The sequence below is a fragment of the Aspergillus bombycis genome (genome assembly GCF_001792695.1).
Source record: "Aspergillus bombycis strain NRRL26010 chromosome Unknown contig00014, whole genome shotgun sequence".
Lineage (NCBI taxonomy): Eukaryota > Fungi > Ascomycota > Eurotiomycetes > Eurotiales > Aspergillaceae > Aspergillus > Aspergillus bombycis.
Window position 1 is genome coordinate 57,371 of NW_019170016.1, and position 20,345 is coordinate 77,715.

Genomic DNA, 20,345 nt, shown 5'->3' on the forward strand with positions numbered 1-20,345 from the left:
GGTGCATGCATCGTTCCCTTGGTCCCCACCGTCATTGGTTCTTTTATGTCGGGGGTAGGAATGAAATACGAGGCAAGATCGGCATCGCACACCCGCACTAGGGTTACCTCCTAGCGTCGCATGGCTGTCTTATCTTTACCAATAATCTGGGGTTGGATGTGACGGTGTCGCGCTGAGACTAAACGTCTGTTCCAATCATGGGTGGCCTCATCCCGGCTAAGCCAATCGTTATCAACCCACTGACTCGAGCACGGATGTTTATGCGGACAGGTCTAATTGCTATCGGGCAGCCTTATATTAATTTTTCATTTTTATTAAATGGGCGCAATCTCCGCCCTTCGTTCGGTCCACTCAACAATCCACGAACTTGCAGCTCAGACTGGTCTCCGTCGATATGGGCAACGATCCAGTATACGTTGCAGAGGGACTCAGTCCCGCCCCCGGGGTGAATGGACAACGGTCCAAGGTATACCGCGTGTATACTTACCCGTGGTTTCAAATATTGCTAATAAGTTTCATCTGCTTTTGCTGTCCTGGCGTGAGTGTTAATATCCACAGCGAGCGAATTGTTCGACGATGCTAATGCAGTATACCCCACGCAGATGTATAATGCCCTCACTGGGATTGGAGGCTCCGGCCAAGTCGACCAGACCGTAGCATCAAATGCGAACGTTGCTTTACTCTCTGCCATGGCTGGCACGGCGCTTTTCGTTGTTGGGCCTATCTTCGACCGCATCGGACCTCGAGCCTGTCTGCTGATTGGAGGTTGGACATATCCATTGTATTCCGGAAGTCTTCTATGCTTCAACCGTAGGTACTTCACAAATCATGCTCTGTTATCCACACTGATGTTAGTTCGAAGGCACGGCAAACGGCGCGTTTGTGATCGCATCTGGAGCCATCCTCGGTATCGGAGCATCGTTCCTCTGGGTAGCCCAAGGCGCTATCATGACGACGTATGTCCCGGAATCGCAGAAAGGCCGCGCCATTGCAGCCTTCTGGATTATCTTCAATCTGGGAGGTGGCATTGGCTCCTTGGCCAGTTTCGGTATGAATTACCACTCAACTAGTGGAACAGTGTCGGACGGTACCTACATCGCTCTGCTCATAATCATGGCCATTGGATGGCTCATGGGAGCTCTGATTTGCCCACCGAAAGCAGTGCGGGTGGCGACTATTCAAACAACCCCCGAGACCGAAAAGAATTGGCTGAATATCACGAAGCTCACCTTGAAAACCGTGTGTGACTGGAGAGTGCTGTCTATGCTCCCGCTGTTCTTCTGTGCCAATGTATTCTACTCGTATCAGCAAAATATCGTCAACGGAATGACATTCAACATCCGCAGCCGCTCTTTGAATGGAGCCCTGTACTGGATCGCACAGATGTTCGGTGGACTCATTATGGGCCTCCTTCTTGATATCCCGGGTCTTAATCGTCAATGGCGGGCACGGATCAACTGGTTGTTCTTATTCGTCACGGGGATGGCGATCTGGGGCGGAGGATACGCGTTTCAACTATGGTACGATCGACGCGTCGCGGAGGGCAAGAAGCAAGATGTCGACTTCACTCAAAGCAGCATTTCCGTTGGGCCCATGTTCCTCTATATCTTTTACGGCATGTACGATGCATTCTGGCAGTCTTTCTGCTATTGGTTGATGGGAGCCCAGTCGAACTCTCCCGCTGTGGCAGCCATCCTAGTGGGAGCCTACAAAACCTTCCAGAGCGTCGGAGGTGCGATGGCGTGGCGACTGGGGGCGATGAACAAGTCGCCGATGCTGCAGTTCGCAGTCGACTGGGGCCTGTGTATGGGCTCGCTTGTCATTGCCATTCCTGCCGTGTTAGCCGTCACCCTCACCAGTACGGATCCAGACACCCTCGACGAGGTGGACATGAAGAATAGGCAAGCCGACACGTCTACGGATGGCCCTAAGCCATGAGTTGACACGGAGTGCTGTCTCAGACTTTCTTTCCAGTCGGCGCAAACCAGAGTGGGGTCTTCGATGATCTAGGCACTGCAATCTAGATTAGACTGACGTAAATAGGGGGGGCTGTCATATGGATATATCTTGGCGGAGGTGGTGGACACGACGATTTTCATTTATACTGTGAGACCCAGGCTAGGAATCATGATATCATATAGGTCAATCTAATATCCGTTGCATACATCATTGTCTTTTCTAACGTGGGAACGAAGGAAAAAGGGTACTGAATGGAGACCACTACCAAAGGAGGCACGAGGGCTGATACCTGGATACTCAGGCATCAAGTGGCTCTTCGTCAAGCAGTCGGGTATATAGTAACTGCCTACGCACCCACAAGCAATAACCTTAAAAGTGCCATATCAGCGATATGAGCCATGGTGATTGGAGCAAGAGTCATCACGGCATTTGCGATTCGATAGCCGATGATGGCCGCTCCCAATGGGGCAGATTATCCACTTCAGGCAATACTGGAAAGGGCAAACGCGGCCCGAAAAGAGGAGGCTGGAACCAATGACAAGAAAGATGACACATTCAGACGCCCCAACTGGGTTAAATTCGCCCGGATGTGGAGCAGATCGTCTCGGCTGTCCCCCGTGGGGTATGCGACAAAATGCGGAGAAGCATTGGATACTGTCGTGTCTAGCTTGAATGGACCATTGGCATGGTATCCAGACTGCTACGAAGATATATATATATATGTGCCTTGTCCATGCCGTCGTAGATGATCCTGGCGGACTGTCCAGACCAATTGAATATCCCGGCCATGGAAAAGACAATCGAGAAACCCTCTTTAGCTCATGATGAGTACGCGGACGACGTTGGTCCGGCCGACATGACCGCCGAGGTCAAATATGACAATGGACAGCTGCGAGACCTTTTACATTCTCCTTATGTTTTTGGAGCAGCGCTCCTCGCCTCGTTTGGCGGGTTCTCCTTTGGGTACGGTATGCTAGACCCTATTCTCCAGCCTGCTTTCGATTGACATCCGCGAACGAGACTAATTCAACCTCCCAGATCAAGGTGTCATTTCACTCATCCTGGTAATGCCCCAGTTCCGGCAGCAGTTCCCCGAGACCTCTCCTGAAAACCCACGATATGGATTCCATACCGGCTTTATGACCGGCATGCTCGAGCTCGGCGCGTTCATCGGCTGCCTGTTCTTCCCCGCTGTTGCGGATCGCATCTCCCGCAAATGGGGATTGACAGTGGCGACCGTATTCTTCGTTATTGGTGCGATCATCCAGACGGCATCCATGAATTATGGCACATTGGTGGCGGGTAGATTCGTTGGGGGTATTGGGGTGGGCACCCTAGCCATGGGGGCGCCGTTATATATCTCGGAGATCGCTCCTCCGGCGTGGAGAGGATCATTGCTCGTACTGGAATCTATAAGCATTGTCATTGGGGCCATTGTGGCATATTGGATTACATACGGCACGAGGTATGCTAACAATACATTTCCACGTTGCCCCGACAAGTTTTCTAACGCGTGTGGTTAGGGCTATACCCGGCGAGTGGTCATTCCGGTTGCCATTCCTCCTACAGATGTTTCCTGCCTTGATCGTCGGCTGCGCGATCCACTTCTTCCCCTTCTCGCCGCGATGGCTCGCCATGCGCGGCAGGGACGACGATAGTCTCTCCGCTCTGGCGAAGCTGCGCCGACGCCCCGTGCACGATGAGCAGGTACAGCTAGAATGGAAAGGGATCCTATCTGAAGTGCGATTCCAGCAGCAAATGCTCGAGAAAGAGTTTCCGGACCACCAGTCTCGCCCACTGCTAGTCGGCCTGAAGCAGTGGGTGTCTCTCGTCCGGCCGAAATATTTTAAACGAACCCTTGTGGCATTGGCTATCCCGTTTTTCCAGCAGGTATATCACTCGATTGTGCAGTTGTATTCCAGCCTACTAACAAGCCGATAGTTCTCAGGAATCAACGCATTCGTATACTACGCGCCCACATTTTTCGAAGCTCTCGGCCAAAGCAGCGAGACATCTCTCATCCTCTCCGGGATGGTTAACATCTGTCAGCTGGTCGGGGGTATCCCCATCCTGATGTATCTGGACCGCATCGGCCGGCGAACGATGGCCATCATCGGAGGAGTCATCATGGCGATACCGCACCTGATCATGGCCGGACTGATGGGCCGATACAGTGACGACTGGCCCTCGCACAAGGCGATTGGCTGGTTCTGCGTCGCCCTCATCTGTACTTGACCCCTTTCTGCCATTTGCCTCCTTGTATCAAACTAACACAGACACTAGATGCTTACGCGCTCGCATACGCAGTCTCATACGGCCCGCTCGCCTGGGTCCTGCCGGCGGAGGTGTTTCCCAACTCCAAACGCGCCAAGGGTGTCGGCGCCGCCACAGCGATGAACTGGCTCGCGAATTTCATCATCGGGGTGGTTGTTCCCGAGATGCTCATTAAGCTTGGGTGGGGCACTTTTCTTTTCTTTGGGCTGTTCTGTGTGGCGGCGGCTGTTTTCTCGTTTCTCTTTGTCCCTGAGACGTCTGGGAAGTCGCTCGAGCAGATCGCGGTGGTATTTGGGGATAATTTGGACGGCGCTGAGAGGGACTTGCAGGAGAAAATTGCGAGGGAGACGTTTGAGAATGCGACGGCTCCTGCGTTACGTTTGGAGAAGTCGGGGGCGCCATAGACGGGTAGTATACTTAGCTGTATAGAGAATGATAGCGAACTATGCATTGCTCACGTTCATACATGCGGGAGGAGACTGAGATAGCACACTACTACTAGAAGATACCTCCCCACCTCAGGCACCTATGCGTATACTTAGCTCTTCCTAATTAGGAAAATGTATCCACTCAGGGCTAAGGGTTAGCTTAGCTTACTTGATAACGCCATGGAACAGCTTTTGGCATCTCTAAGCACTGCATCATGACATCGCAGGGCTTGGCAAACGCGATGACAGCATCGGACCATGATATCATTCTTCTGGGTCTCAGGCTAATCAGGCTATAGACTAGCTATGTCCATCTAACCCGGCGAGAGGAAGGCATGGCCAGACTATAGCCAACATCCGGCCACACTTCCAACCGGTCATCTGCCTCGGAACTCGTTGAGCACCTCTGGAGCGAACTAATAGTAGCACAGTACATTACTAATGGATCAATGTGTCAGTGCAACAGTGGTATTTGCCGATCTTGTCACCGACAACGCACGGCCACCCGTCATGAGCACAGCAGACGGAACGCCCCGCCCAAGATTTAATCGATAGGACAAGCACTGCACTATAGCCTAATTGAACCCTTGGCAATCGGTTCCATCGGGGTAATCGTAGCGCGAGGGCACCTCATATCCCCGCAGTCCAGTCTCCTCCGGAACGATGGTAGAACTCTATCGGAGACGTTGCTCATCGCACGCTCGCAGAGACCTGCGTACAAGAGCACGGAAGACACGGCAACCGTGGGCACGGTCGTCTGCCGGCGTGGGATAGTCGAAGCTTCCCCGGAGTCGCGATGTGGGGTTGCGTGGTAAATGCGGGGATGGTATACCCCGGAGCGGCCGGGATGGATGTACACCAATGTGGGGAACCTGGTATACAGTCATCTATTGACCTGCTTTCTTTGTGCACTTTGGCACACTATGGCGAGTAAGTTCCCGATGTTTAGCCGATGGCCAATACGATGATGCATCTGTTATCTACATGCGCAGGTTGTCGTTGTGTCGTGGTAGGGTTTGGGGAAGGATAAATAGCTCGGATATCCCAGCGTAAGGGAAGGACAACAGCAAACGGACAACAACATGCACGCTATTGCGGGGTTGGCTGGCCTTTTGGCCGGTGTCTCTCTGTCCTATGCCGCGCCGACGCAGGAGAATATCACCAGCGATGCATACTTCTATGGACAGTCGCCTGCGGTCTATCCGTCCCGTATGTGGAGGCTCTCTCGGTCAGTGGATGTGGTGTATATGTTGACTTGGATGTGTAGCTGAGGGCACGGGCTCCGGAGCGTGGGCATCTGCCTACGAAAAGGCGAAGGCCTTCGTCGCCAATCTCACGCCGGAGGAGAAGGTGAACCTTACCGCTGGTGTGGATGCCGACAATGGCTGCTCGGGAAACATCCCGGCGATCCCTCGGTTGAACTTTCCCGGGCTGTGTGTGTCTGATGCTGGGAACGGCTTGGTAAGTGATGATACTGTACGGCGAACATAGGGACGAGGACTAAGAGCTGCCTTAGAGAAGTACAGACCATGTCAATGCATGGTCGAGCGGTGTCCATGCTGGTGCCAGGTAAGTCTTAGGTTAGCTATTAGATTACTACAGTACCGCAGCTAATCTATTCCCATTTCAGTTGGAACAAGGACCTTGTGCATAAAAGAGGCCTCCACATGGGTAGTGAGTACCACAAGAAGGGCGTCCACGTTCTTCTGGGCCCCGTGGTCGGGCCAATTGGCCGCATCGCAGAAGGTGGCCGGAACTGGGAAGGCTTCTCAACGGACCCTTACCACAGCGGTCTGTTGGTCTCCGAGACAATCCGTGGTGTCCAGGCTGCGGGTGTGGGTACCTCGACCAAGGTAATTAGGACTATACTTTGACAATGAAGTGTCCTTACACTAACCCCGGACTAGCATTACATCGCCAACGAGCAGGAAACCAACCGAAACCCCGAAACCACGGATGGTCTCAATATTGCATCTAGCTCATCCAACATCGATGATAAGACCATGCATGAACTGTATCTGTGGCCGTTCCAGGATGCGGTTCGCGCGGGCAGTGTGTCGATTATGTGCTCCTATCAGCGCATTAACAACTCCTATGGATGCCAGAATAGTAAGACGCTGAATGGGCTGTTGAAGACGGAACTCGGATTCCAAGGTAGGCAATCTCTGAAGAAGTTGGCAGACTCCGTTCTTGCAACTGACTGAAGCTAGGTTATGTCATGACCGACTGGGGTGCTCAGCATGGCGGCATTGCAGCATCGAACGCTGGGTTGGATATGGTCATGCCATATTCTAGCTTGTGGAATTCGAACCTGACCGACGCGATTGCGAATGGGACCATGGAGGCATCCAGACTCGATGACATGGCAACTAGGTATGGCTGTCCCCTGCCCTTACGCGCTTCGTGACACTAACCTGGCGTAGAATTATCGCGTCGTGGTACCAGGTGAACCAGGACGCTGGATTCCCATCACCGGGCGTAGGCATGCCAACAGACGTATACGCGCCACACCAAGCCATCATCGGAAAGTCGTCCGACTCCAGGAAAGTCCTTCTCCAGAGTGCCATCGAGGGTCATGTTTTGGTGAAGAACACGAACAACACTCTTCCGCTGAAATCACCCGAGATGATCTCGGTATTCGGGTATGATGCCAAGGGGCCCGACAGTCTAGGGTTCAAATTGGAATGGTTTACGTATAGTCCGGCGATCCAACCCAACCACACACTCATTGTGGGCGGCGGGTCTGGTGGAAACTCGCCGGCATATGTCAGTGCCCCCTTGGATGCTCTCCAGAACCAAGTGATCGAAGACGGCAGCGCCATTCTGTGGAACATTTCCGCTCAAGATCCGGAGGTTGACCCCAACACGGACGCCTGTCTCGTATTCATCAACAGCTACGCCACGGAAGGGTACGACCGTTCTGGATTGGTGGACGAGGGCAGCGACGAACTCGTCACCAACGTCGCTAGCAAGTGCAGCAACACCATCGTGACCATCCACAACGCCGGAATCCGGCTCGTCAACCACTGGATCGACCACGAGAACGTCACCGCCGTGATCTTCGCCCATCTCCCCGGCCAAGACTCCGGCCGTGCCCTGGTCGAGCTGCTCTACGGGCGCTCCAACCCTTCCGGCAAGCTGCCCTACACCGTCGCCAAGAAAGCAGAGGACTACGGAGCCCTGCTGCATCCCGCGCAGCCCGAGGGCCAGTATGGCCTCTTCCCGCAGGACGACTTCAGCGAGGGAGTCTACATCGACTACCGCGCATTCGACCAGCAAGGCATCGAGCCGCAATTCGAATTCGGGTTCGGGCTGTCGTACACCACCTTCGACTACTCGGGTCTGAACATCGGCCCGCTCAGCGATAACTCGACGAGTCAGTATCCGCCGTCCGCGGCCATCCAGGAAGGCGGAAACCCGCACCTGTGGGATGTTATCCTCCGGGTGTCTGTCGACATCACGAACAGTGGACCCGTGGCTGGGGACGAGGTTGCCCAGTTGTATTTGGGTATTCCCAATGGACCGGTTCGCCAGCTTCGCGGGTTCGAGAAAGTCAACATCCCGGTTGGTGAAACTGTGACGGTGGAGTTTGCATTGGGTCGTCGCGACTTGAGTACGTGGGATGTGGTGGCGCAGGAATGGTTGCTTCAGTCGGGGACATACAAGGTGTATGTGGGGAGATCGAGTCGGGATCTGCCTCTGCAGGGGGAGTTCACCATCTGAGGTGGTTCGTGATGTGTCGTTGCCTAGGAGAGAGAGAGAGATAGCACACTAGTGATACATGAGACCTTATGAGGTATATTGATATCTAATACAGGACTAATATGCTCATAATAACCGTTGACAATACGCTATCTGTCTCCTGAATAGTACCAGGTTAGAACTACAGTATCAACATATCACTGACCTATTTTCTATCTGCACGAGAGCACCTGCAGCACAAACACGCACCGAGCCTGATATTACTGAGTCATAGCTTCATAGAACGAAAACTAACAAAGACAAGCAACACAACACAACCATTCACTATGGAACAACGGTACTATCGTAGCAGCAACCATCACAGATCTCCTGTTGTTAACAAAAATCCCTCCCATCTCTCTCTCCACCAGACTCCCACCTCCCAACCAACAATCCACCATCAACTCCATTTCACCACAACAAACAAACAATCCCAAACCCACACCAAGCTCCACAACCACACAGAATCATACTCAACCCAACAAAGGCATACACAATCAAAATGCCAATAACCTGGACCCCCGAAGCAGACGTAAAGGTACGTAGCCAGCCCAAACAACCCGGCCTCGCTACCAATAACACAGACTCACAAAAGAACAACCCAAAACAGCTCTTCATCGGCGTGCTCAACCAATGCAGAGATGTCAATTTCAAGCCCGATTGTGAGAAACTAGCCGCGCATATGGGGCCTGGTAGGAGTTTTCCAAGCAGAATGAATCCCTCGAGGAACAAGGTCCGAAGCTAACGTGGTACTATGCATTGTGCAATTTAGATGTGACTGCCTGCGCAATCAACAACCGCATCATTCGTCTTAGGCGGATGGTTGCGAAAGAAGACGGGGGTTCGGCGGCGAGGACTCCTGCTGCGTCGCCGGCTAAGTCGAAGTCTACTACGCCTAAGGGGAGGGGGAAGGGGAAGGGGGCTGGGGTGGTAAAGACGCCTAGTAAGGTTGCGAAGAGGGAGGTTAAGCGAGAGTATGAGAGTGAGGACGAGGAGGATGATAATATGGCAGTGCAGGTGGTCATCAATGTCAAGAAGGAGGAAATGGATGAGCAATAGAGATTGATGGTGGTTTTACTGGGATTTGCGGACACCTGTTGTTCTGTTTTCTGAGTGTCGTTCTTTGGCGTCGTGATGGGTAGTAGTTATGGCCTAGGAGTCAATCAAGGAAGTTCGCTATATTTTGAGTCTTGTAGTGTGCTGGATTACTATGGGTGGGAGTGTCAACTGGAGGATCACACTGTATGCTATCTTACGAAGACAGCTTGGACAGTATTGCCTGGTCTCATAGTAGATTTTCCCATTCAACACTATGCCATTATGTGCATGTTATGAGATCTTACAAACCAGGCAATATTCGGTAATGACCAGCATTGTACGGTTGAAACCGAAGGGCAACATCCGGGACAATTTGGTGAGTTATATCGGCTATACAACATATTACTATATCCCCTGTGTACAAAAAGCTTCCTATTAATCTGTAATTTTGGTATTGTGTCTCGACACGACAAGCCATGATTTTATACCTCTAGGCAAGCTCAAACATGGTTTGAAAAGTATTGTATCTGGGTTCTGGATGATAGTCTTATTCACCCGATTTAACCTCCATTGACAGTCTTTATAATCTGCCGGAAAGGAATCTCCATACGAGCTCTTCTAGGCAGAATATTAGAAGGTACTATTAAGCGGTTTAAGTAGTGCCTTCAAGATGCATGCATAGAAAGCGCTTGGTTAGGACAACATGAACCAATTACTTCTTTCTTGGCTAGTTGGGAATTTTGGCTATAGGTAAAGAATATAGTCTACAGCGGATAACAAGATAATGAATCGATAGGACTAATTCTGAGTTCAACAACGTTTTATTTGGCTGAGATAATGAGCTTTAACAACTAGGTCTCAGAGGCGGAAAACCCAAATGTTCCCATACTCTGACCGAGTAGTTTATATCCTGGTCCACATAGTCCAAGTATTAAGCGTAGGTCAGAAAGCTAGCGGTAGATAGATAGCCACCCCGTTAACCTAGATTCCGTATACAATCTACGTCGTTGGTGATTTCAGCATGGGCTTCAGAATTACAACTTCGTATGCATTAGCATCGACTATCAACTATCATCAGTAGTCACAACTATTCTTCCCCATAAAGTACACATTCCGCTGACTACTGGTATCCCTAATCCACCACGACAGAAAACAAAAGGCTCGCCGCCACCATCACATCTGTAGAATCGCTGCATGCATACATAAATGTGCATACCAAACTCGCCAACACCAACGCCAGAGAACTACCGCCGAGCCATGATCCTCTCGTGGCAGTGAAAACAATCCAAGCTGCCACAGTCACAATAGGGAACGGGACGACGAGCCACGGGATGATAAGGCCAGTAAGCTGCAGTCACGACACGACGACTACTCATTGTGCGGCTGAGCGCCAGAGCCCTGGCTGGCTGGTCTGGAGCGAGCAGCCTGACGAGGGGACGTTCGCCGGACGTGGGTGGCACCTGAGACTCCTTAGCCCGGTGGATCTGCAAGGGAGGAAGGGAGCACCCACCCGCGTTACCACTATTCACAGCATGAAAACCACTACTGCTAGGGCCTGTCATTCCCTGGACGCCGTGGATAGTGCCGGGAGGATGAGCGTGGATAGGCGCGTTGCTAGTGGTCTGGCCATTGGCACCACCGTTGATGGAAAAGACGTAGCTGTGTGCATTCGCGGTGGCAGCTTGAGCGTTGGCAGCGGCCTGGGCGCTCATGGCGACGTTGATATCACCGCGATGCAACACCATACTGTTGCCAGCACGGGCATGACGACGGAAACCGGCAAGCTGCTGCTCCAGTGCAAAGATGGTAGGGCGGGGATCCGTGGCTGGAAGATGTGTTAGTGTGGACTGGCTAGTGACCGGGGGGGGGGGGGGGAAGGGGCACTTACGCCAGGCAGCGGAGATCTCAGCCAAGTTCAGGTCGAGCTTCACCTGCTGGGTGCGCAGGATGATCTGCCACAGCTGACGTGCGGAGATAGTGTCAGCTTGAGCAGTAGGAGAGGGAGTGGAGACGGAGGGCTGGTTGTCGCGTACAGTGTTGATATTGGTATTGTTCCATGACATCTGAGGCCCACGTTGGCCGCCCTGGCTCGAGGTCACCTTAGAGCAGACCTTAGAAGGGGCCATGGTCTCGGTCTTTGAAACGAAGAGTGATGTATGATAGGATGTGACGTTGGTGATAATCGTATGTGTTGAGTATGCGGTGTTGTGTGAAAGGGTGACAAGTTGGAGAGAAGAAAAAGAGAAGAATGAGAAAGTAACAGAACAGAATTTTGTGAGTGCTGGTTTCGTGGGATCGAGGATCCGGAACGTTCTACTTGTGAACCAGGGTGAACCCGGGTGAGCCCTAGATTTTCTTGGTTCAGACATGTAACTGTGAATTGGTTGCCGCGGACGCAGTGGAGGTTGTGTATAACTGGTTGCCTGTTTGTAAGATCTTTGTTCAGGTTCTTTCAATCATTCACAGATTCTGTGTTCCACCCCCTACGGAGGGCCAGTTGGCTGCAAAGGCCTCATGAGGCCACCCAATGATATATGATTTATTCCTTACATATTGGCCGACTTGGAGGATGATGACGCAGATTGCGAGGTTGAGCCGAGACCAAACTGCGTGGAGAGGCTATATCTTGTGCCGTGCCTGCAGAGATACTGGTATTTCGAAGGAGACACTAGAGGTGATAAGGAGGACTTGGCGGTGCTGGCTTCAAGACGTGGCGCAGGTGGAGCGATACGTAACGGTGGAAATAGCTGATGATATTATAAGTCTTCCCTTCACTCAACCATCAATCTAGTATAGTGCGATGTGTAGTGGGCCGATGAGCTAATTTCATGCGATAAGCTAACAAATAGCGCGTCGAAGAGCTCAATACTATCTTGAACACTACCATACGAGTGTGCAGTGTTGATATAACTGAGAATCTTGTTCACTGCATGTTGAACGTGATAGAGAAAGTCTTGCCCATCCCAATGGCAAAAGGCCGATAGACGATGCAAGTAAACTACCAAGATATCAGCAAGTACTTGGTCTCAACTTCTACGCTGTCTAAACTACCACCCGCGTGGTTTGGACATTCTCATAAGCTAGCGGAACAGGAGACCCCAGAGCAGACCGTTAGCCTGTTGTCTTCAATTGTCCATGAGTATTGGATGAACGTGACGCTAGTTGAGAGATAACAATGGAAAGGCATGACCAGCGGCGGACCCTTCGCCGTTAAATCACTCGTTGCTTTGAATCTGAGATACGTCCTATCCACTGGTGACAGTGATATGTTATCGATTCACTGTGGTCAGTCAGACCCTAGAGGGCGAGGGTTGAACTATTTTAAGTTGCCACGATATGCAAATGATGGAGTTGTTGCTATCTGCAACAAAATTCAAGTCAGAGATAGCGAGACATTACGTCGAATAAAGAGTCCATTAGAAACAGAGATAGATTTTGCCCAGATGATTTGGATAATCTAGAATAGTTTGGCTAGAATAGGCCTCAGATAAGTGAAACGAGGGAGTCCTAGGTATAAAGGATATTTTGAGAACAGTTACCCGGCGTGAGTGACGAGTCCTCCAACTCGAACGCCTTGACATAATAGGAGAACTAAGTACCCTCTACAGAGTATGGTCAACCTGCCAAGACGGCACATCGGCTACGCAGTGGAGCCTTCGTGATGGTGATTCCTGCACCGTTGGGTCGAGACCCACTGCTTCACTCTCCTCAACCTCCGATCCATTACCGAGTTTTGCACTTCAGCTGCTTTGTTCCTGACTTCGAGGCTTTCCTGGCTTAGGTAATTTTAGGATTACTCAACATGTTATGTCTCGAGGCAGTGTCCTCCGTTTTATGATATTGGCTTGCGTGAAGGCAAGTAGTATCCCAGTCGGGACACTCTTAGGGTCTAGTGCAGTGCCATAGTGGATTTTTGTTTGCCTTTGAGTATCGATTACGGAGATAGATATTAGATACACAGGAGTGTCGAATGACATTAGACACATTCCACCAAGGTACGCGGATCTTTCGACGTTAAATAAGCTTATCTTGGCGCGAGGAGATGTCTCGTTCGATCCACATCAGCCCAGAAGATATCGTAGTGTTCCTGGAAACCCTCAATTTAGTCCAAAAGATCTAGTCTGCGACCATATTTTTGTGGTCTGAATCCCTCAAGACAGTGGCTGATCTTCGTCACACTCCGAGAAATGCTGAATAATGGAACATTTGATTGGTATAAAATTCTACACGCCTATACTCTCCAAGTGCCAACAAGCCTGCCTTTCTGAGATTTCGAAGGCCGACGATGTATTCCACACAGCAGGGACATATTTCCGGTGACGGTTGAACCTCGGTGTGTCCCTTTGAAAAATATTAACAGCGGCCAAGTATAGTATGTGGGTCCCGTGTCTGTGGCAAATTCGCCATACTTTATCTGCGATAAACGAGGCCGGGTGTCCAAGTGGACCGCAACGCTCGCGAAAGTCGAGAACACCTGAGCTGTGTAAGCTGGGCATAGAGCAGTATATCAAGAGTCAAGACTAGGCAGACTCAAAAGCCTAAGACAATTATAGTAGTTAAAGATCTTGGCGATTCAAGTGAATGTAACATTGGGCTTATGATGTAACAAGGGTCTTACATGTAGGATGGTCTCCGTTGTGAGTTTTATTGGATGAGATGGATTGATTTCAGGGAGTATTCACTGTTATGTGCTAGTTGCAAAGGGTATGATGCTGTGTGGTATGGTGCTTGGTTTCATTCCTCATCTGGAGGCTATCCGCATATGCCATCCCCGTAGGCGAATTGTCTCCTTTCCCCGTGCATACGTACTGTGAATGGCGACTGAAGCTGTACACTATGCAAGAACACAAAAACAACAAGGACCCAGCTCCGGTGGTATGAATTGCTCCGTCTCGGAGAGTTAGGGTACTCAGCAGCGGATCCAGGGAGATGTGGGCCAGTGGATACCGGACGTTCCGTTGAATGGAAGATTCCATGAAAAACTCTAATCCCAACGAAACTGAGGCAACAACGGAGATGCTTCTGATTATATGATATCCCGGCTTAGCAATCGGGATGTATCTACCGGGAGTAGAGTATGTATATAATAGGGGCCCTCTTCGCGAGGTCTTGGTAGTATAATCAGTCTTCGCTTTTCCCGCATACCCAAGATCACAAGAGGCAACATGAGCATCACCTTTGACGTATACCGTGGCTCCAAGGAGGGCAAGATCGTCGCGGATAAGACGACCCGTCCCCTTCGCCCGACAGATGTCTACATCGAAACAACACATTCCGGCCTCTGCGGCACAGACGAGCATTTCTTGCATTCGGGCCAGGTGCTTGGCCACGAGGGCGTCGGAGTTGTTCGACAGGTTGGCGACGCCGTGACACACGTTCAGGTCGGTGACCGTGTTGGATTCGGATATACACACGAAGTTTGTGGAATTTGCGATCACTGCATCAGCGGTATGTTCAACTGCTCTTCTCTATCCCTTATAGGTAACTAATGTGCCTGCAGGCTGGGACCAATACTGTGTCAACAAGAAGGAATACGGAACTCACAACCACGACATCGGTACCTTCAGCCGCGGCGTCGTCTGGAACGCCGGCAACGTCTTCAAGATCCCCGACGGCTATGACTCCGCCAACGCGGCGCCCCTGATGTGCGCCGGTGCCACGGTCTGGACTTGTCTGACCGAGTACGGGCTCCGGCCCACAGACCGCGTCGGTGTCATGGGCATCGGCGGTCTGGGCCACCTGGCCATCAAGCTGGCAGCTGCCATGGGCTGCCACGTCGTGGTGCTCTCCAGCTCCGAGCGGAAGCGCGAAGAGGCCATGCAGTTCGGCGCCTCGGAATACCATGTCTTCTCCGCCGGACAGGAAATGAAGGACTTCAAGCCGTTGAAGCATCTTTTGCTCTGCGGCAGTGCTAACGTTGACTACCCATCGTAAGTTCTATGGAATTGTTCTCGGAATGCATGGCTGGTTCGCTAATCATTTACAGTCTCCTCCCTCTGATGGACGTCCATGGCACGATCTACCCCCTCACCGTTGACTTCAAGCCCTCCGCCGTTCCTCTGCTTTACATGAACGTCAAGGGTATTCGTATTCAGGGCTCGCTTGTGGCGTCCCGCAAGAGCCTCAAGTCCCTGCTGCAGTTCGCCGCCGACAAGAAGATTGAGCCCACGATTATGAAGTTCCCCTTGAACGAGGCTGGTATCGAGGATGCCATGCAGACGTTGAGGGACGGTAAGATGAGATACAGGGGTGTTCTTGTCCGCGAGTAAGCTGGTGTTCGATGTATGATATATTTATACCCTGATAGACATTGTATAATATAAATAGAATATGACGATATTATGGATTTATGTATGATCGCCATGCTGAAGGCTCCAGTGGCAAATTGCTTACACGTCTTATGAACACGCACTATTTATAGATCTGGGGCATTTCATTAGTTCCGACACAACCTGGAGTTTTGTCTGGAGTGCCTGCCGCGATCTGCTATTCGGTGGGGTGCCCAGTGTATCATCCATCTCCAGGACTATTTTGACATTCGCTATATGTGACTTCTATCCATTTGACCGAATAACGTAAGGAGTTTGCGCTATGAATAATATGACATCATAATTGTCAATCCCCACAATATGCCGTAAGAGAATCGAAGAATTAAACGAGATACACAAATAAAAGGGGGGATTGGCGTCACAAAGAATCGCCAGCGAAATAACGACATGGCTAGAACCGGGATATCGAAGATGAGTTCCAGAAGGGTAGGTAAGCAAAGAAAGAGAACCGATATAGAAAGAGAAAAGAGAGCAACGAGAGCTAGTGATTGTCGAAAATTACCTCAGCGTCGGTCATCGGCGTGTCTTGGCTGTTGACGGACCCATCGGCTAACGGATCATCCGATGTTTTCGATGCTTCGGCTTCGGCCTCTGTTGTAGAGACGGTCGAAAGGACTTCGCCATGGTTAATCTGATTTCGCTTCTTGATCGCATTCAGCACATTGCTGATCTGGTTCATTTCCTCGTCGTCGCTAAGCTCACCCTCGTGTGCAATGAGCATGTCGACTTGGCGCGGCGTAACCCGGACGTCCTTGTTGTTATCCTCGTCTTCATCGTCGGCAATATCTTCATATTCCCCATCGAGTGCAGGAACAAGCGGGAGGTATGGTACGTCTGTCATCTGGACGGATGGGCTGAAAGTCGTGGTCTTCTTGATGTTCTCCAGTACCTTCGTGCATACTTGCGTCAAGTATGTGTCGGTGTTCTGATTTGCCATGTTGGATGGCTTGACGTCCAGGATATAATCTGGCGCATAGTACTGACACGATATGTTAATACCCCGTAAACCGGCTGATCGTAGATCACGTACCCCGTAGAAATCATCGTAAGGCAGGTCGGGCCCAACCTCCTCTCCTACCACCACACCCGTCTCGAACGCCCACGTACGCGCGACATTTCGCATGGTGTAGCCGCCACCTCCCACCAGCATGGTGGGCAGATTGAAACTCTTCACATAATTCACGCAGTTGGCATGGCCTCGCATACTCAAATTAAAGCTTCCGAGACGGTCGCCAGACAAGCTGTCCCCGCCGCATTGCAGCACAACCGCATCCGGGCGATACCAATCCATGACACCTTTAATCACTTGCTGAAATACTCGACTGTAGGATACATCATCCATTCCAGGGCGCAGAGGTACATTCACAGAATGATTCTTGCCCTCTTGCACGCCGATATCGCCGATATCGCCGGTCCCCGGGAAGAAGTCCCCGTACTGGTGGAAGGACACGGTCATGACCCGATCAGTCGTGTAAAACGCCTCCTCGACGCCATCGCCATGGTGCACGTCAATGTCGATATACAGTACGCGCTGATGAAAGCGCAGTAGTTCCAGAATTCCCAGGACAATATCTACCCCACATGAGCCGAGGCCGACGAACCGAATTCGATGGTTACGAGGAACTCACCATTCACGTAGCAGAAACCATTCGCCTCGCCTTTCTTCGCGTGGTGAAGACCACCGGACCAGTTGATCGCTATATCGCATTTTCTATTATTTAGACGGGCGGCCGCTTCCATACTACCGCCCGCACTGATGCTGCAGAATTCAGACAGGCCATCCCACACGGGATTGTCGTCGTTGAAATTGTATTTCACCTGCTCAGTCAGGTGCTTGCTGATGGAGTCGGGCGTGACTTTGAACAGAAAGTCGATATATTCATCCGAGTGGAACCGCGTCATCTCATATTTCGTGGCTGGTTTCGCACGCTAGAAAACGCCCCGGGAGGTAAGCACGGAAAAATGCCTCATAACAAGGGCTACAAAGACTCACGTAGATTTCCATCTTCTTGTAGAGCCCGTAGTTGAGGATGAGGCTGTGGGCCATCCTCATCCGGTGGGGCTTCATTGGGTGCCCGGAGACGTAGGCGAAGTTGCCCACGTCGGAATCATAAAAGTAGGCGACTCGCCGCTTGCTTGCAGAGGCATGGTTCAGACTGAATGAATCGAGGGGAGTGGTCGTTAACATATCCGTCCAGGTTAGCGACGAAGGCGACGGTGGATTAGTTCTATGGGGGATGGGAGTGGAAAACCGGAGGGTCCGCCGTGATCAAGCAGTCGTCTAGACGGTATACAAGTCAAAGAGAAGGAGATAAGAAAGCAGACGAAGCATATATAAATAGTGTAGCTCGAAGGGCTCCCCAGTCAAGTGACTGCCGGCTGCTGATTGGTGATGGCGCCTTTATGTTAGAATTGCCTAAAGGGGTTACCACGCTGATTCTCTCAGCCAATCGGATCGCCAGGACTCCCGCGGGCCGCAGAACGAAGGCGCGTGTTTCCCCTTCCGGCAATTTAATCGCATCGCACAAACTGGGAAATATCATCTGATTGCTCCAACCCTGCCACGAGGACGTACAATGCGCGTTATTTCTACCTAATTAGCTGTCATAATGACCATATCATTCGATGAGTGGACCTCTCTCCTATTGCCATCTTCCTCTCTCTTATACTCCACTGGACACATGACTGGTGGCAACCCACAGCGGTTTCAAGCAGAGAATGTATTGGACATGTCCCTATAGCACCGTTTTATCTAGCATGCTTTGTGATTTACGCCGCTAGACGCCTATTTCTAGTCTAATACTCACTCTATCACCCTAACTTCTCCAAGGCCTTCCATCACAAAGAACAAAGGAATGCACCTTCCAGAATGATGAAAGCTTTTGAACTGCCACAGCACGGTGCGCATGAAGGCTTATACAGACAGTATGCTTACATGGAAACTCGCTAAGATCCCAATAGGATGGCAGATGCTTTCCCGGCTTTGATTGGTCCCCAGGTCATATTCAAGCAGTGCGTACTGTCATCTGTTACGGGAAATGACATACAGTTCAACGAGTAAATGATTGTAGGCAATGTATCGTAACGTAAAGTAGACCTGATGCTATGAACTGTCCTATGCGATGTCATAGCGCTTTCTACTCGCTGTATAGATTCATTTACATATATATCAGTGTTAGGACTAAACCCTACCTGCCACCTTGCCGATACTCCTCCCCATTTTCAACACCTATGGCTGAGTATCTTGGCAACTAACCGTCCCAACACATAATATAGTGTTTGTCTGGGATATTGCAGATGCATGGGTGAGCGACCGAAGGGAACGATAAGCTCAGCGTCATCATGACACTGTATACGACGTCCGTCACACCCTCCATTCCAGCGTTATATATACAGGGGACAGAACTTCCAGATCACACCTACTACCATACTCCTTGAATGACATAGTCCAACAATGTCATCCGTAAACTCACCTCCGACCGTCATTGCGACGGAGCAAACACCCGAGGAAGAGGTACGTAGAACCCCACCAAACTATATAATCAATCAGCCACAATGTTCGCACCGCAAAGAGCTTACATTTACGACTCACAGCACAACATCGCAGTGGCAAAGGAGTACATGTCAATCGCTTACTCTCCGACCGACAACAAAGGTGCTGAGTCGGTCCGTCACCTCTGCACGGCCGATAGTTGGTTCTGGAGCCCTTCTACATTCCCGGGATGTGCTACCCCCATGGATTATGCTGACTCTCATGCGCATGTCATGGCGTCCGTGAATGACTTGCACATCATACGCTATGATCAGGCGTGGGCTAAGGACGGCCATGTGCTGTTGCGATATACGGCGGAAGGGTCACACTCAGGCGAGCCTTATCAAGGTATCGAACGGTCAGATCCACCGAAAACGGCACAGTGGAGCGCTGCGGCTATCTTTGAGATTGAGGATGGGAAGGTCAAGAGCTTTACGAAGGATTGGGATCAGAAAGTCATGCAGGTAACTCTCTCACACCATTGGAATAGGTGAGTATAGTAGCTAACCGTCGATACAGATTCAACTCGGTTGGGCACCCGTTGGTGCGAGCAAAGATCCCCGATGGGATCACGAGATGCTTGCACAGCCTGAGCTGGCTCGGTGTGAGGAGTAGTTATGCAAGGTTGTGAAATCCATATTTCATGTCTCCATTTTGAAGTATATGTTGGCTGAACAAAAATATTTGTGGGGTCGCGTGTGGGTGTAGTTGATCATGAAGTAATACTTGATTAAGCTAGGGCCTAAATCTCAAAAAGTTCTTCAGTGACAGACTTCAGAGTTCTTTTGCTGGCCGAGTATCTATATCTAATACACCCCCAGTCGTATAATCGGCTGTTGACTTTAAATCGAGTCCATCGTTGCCTTCAACAGCGCTAGCCTTCATTTGGCTTAGCGTTGATCGCCTCCGAGATGACTAAAAGTGGATCAATTTTTGATGGAGATTCGGAATTAGATACATATGTCACGTCATTTTCCTTTCGATTCTTCCATGGTATTGTTCTTCTCATTCCCTGCCCTGTGCTTATCATCTGGTGCGCTAGTC

At 50.9% G+C, this 20,345-nt stretch overlaps 8 protein-coding genes across 8 annotated transcripts; 6 read left to right on the plus strand and 2 right to left on the minus strand.

The window, feature by feature from the left end:
* Positions 1-394: 394 nt before the first annotated feature.
* On the plus strand, positions 395-1,938 carry ABOM_001958 (UNC93-like protein; the record flags this gene model as incomplete). Its single annotated transcript, XM_022529088.1, has 3 exons — positions 395-466; positions 603-810; positions 863-1,938. The coding sequence occupies 3 exons, from the start codon at positions 395-397 to the stop codon at positions 1,936-1,938; spliced, it is 1,356 nt and encodes a 451-aa protein (XP_022392343.1).
* A 766-nt stretch (positions 1,939-2,704) lies between these two features.
* Positions 2,705-4,637, plus strand: ABOM_001959 (sugar porter family MFS transporter; the record flags this gene model as incomplete). Its single annotated transcript, XM_022529089.1, has 5 exons — positions 2,705-2,927; positions 2,998-3,424; positions 3,483-3,849; positions 3,901-4,186; positions 4,243-4,637. 5 exons carry the CDS (start codon positions 2,705-2,707, stop codon positions 4,635-4,637), a joined length of 1,698 nt encoding a protein of 565 aa, XP_022392344.1.
* Positions 4,638-5,743: 1,106 nt separating this feature from the next.
* Positions 5,744-8,384, plus strand: ABOM_001960 (beta-glucosidase; the record flags this gene model as incomplete). The annotated part of the gene is made up of 7 exons (XM_022529090.1): positions 5,744-5,870; positions 5,929-6,122; positions 6,178-6,230; positions 6,292-6,514; positions 6,569-6,815; positions 6,872-7,034; positions 7,085-8,384. 7 exons carry the CDS (start codon positions 5,744-5,746, stop codon positions 8,382-8,384), a joined length of 2,307 nt encoding a protein of 768 aa, XP_022392407.1.
* A 520-nt stretch (positions 8,385-8,904) lies between these two features.
* ABOM_001961 (uncharacterized protein) lies at positions 8,905-9,461 on the plus strand (the record flags this gene model as incomplete). Its single annotated transcript, XM_022529091.1, has 3 exons — positions 8,905-8,940; positions 9,013-9,094; positions 9,175-9,461. 3 exons carry the CDS (start codon positions 8,905-8,907, stop codon positions 9,459-9,461), a joined length of 405 nt encoding a protein of 134 aa, XP_022392406.1.
* A 1,223-nt stretch (positions 9,462-10,684) lies between these two features.
* On the minus strand, positions 10,685-11,566 carry ABOM_001962 (uncharacterized protein; the record flags this gene model as incomplete). Its single annotated transcript, XM_022529092.1, has 1 exon — positions 10,685-11,566. The coding sequence occupies one exon, from the start codon at positions 11,564-11,566 to the stop codon at positions 10,685-10,687; it is 882 nt and encodes a 293-aa protein (XP_022392405.1).
* A 3,039-nt stretch (positions 11,567-14,605) lies between these two features.
* ABOM_001963 (NAD(P)-dependent alcohol dehydrogenase) lies at positions 14,606-15,709 on the plus strand (the record flags this gene model as incomplete). Its single annotated transcript, XM_022529093.1, has 3 exons — positions 14,606-14,888; positions 14,941-15,370; positions 15,427-15,709. 3 exons carry the CDS (start codon positions 14,606-14,608, stop codon positions 15,707-15,709), a joined length of 996 nt encoding a protein of 331 aa, XP_022392404.1.
* A 541-nt stretch (positions 15,710-16,250) lies between these two features.
* Positions 16,251-17,957, minus strand: ABOM_001964 (histone deacetylase RPD3; the record flags this gene model as incomplete). Its single annotated transcript, XM_022529094.1, has 4 exons — positions 16,251-16,748; positions 16,800-17,341; positions 17,398-17,698; positions 17,763-17,957. The coding sequence occupies 4 exons, from the start codon at positions 17,955-17,957 to the stop codon at positions 16,251-16,253; spliced, it is 1,536 nt and encodes a 511-aa protein (XP_022392403.1).
* Positions 17,958-19,223: 1,266 nt separating this feature from the next.
* Positions 19,224-19,916, plus strand: ABOM_001965 (uncharacterized protein; the record flags this gene model as incomplete). Its single annotated transcript, XM_022529095.1, has 3 exons — positions 19,224-19,283; positions 19,364-19,765; positions 19,821-19,916. The coding sequence occupies 3 exons, from the start codon at positions 19,224-19,226 to the stop codon at positions 19,914-19,916; spliced, it is 558 nt and encodes a 185-aa protein (XP_022392402.1).
* Between the last annotated feature and the right edge of the window lie 429 nt (positions 19,917-20,345).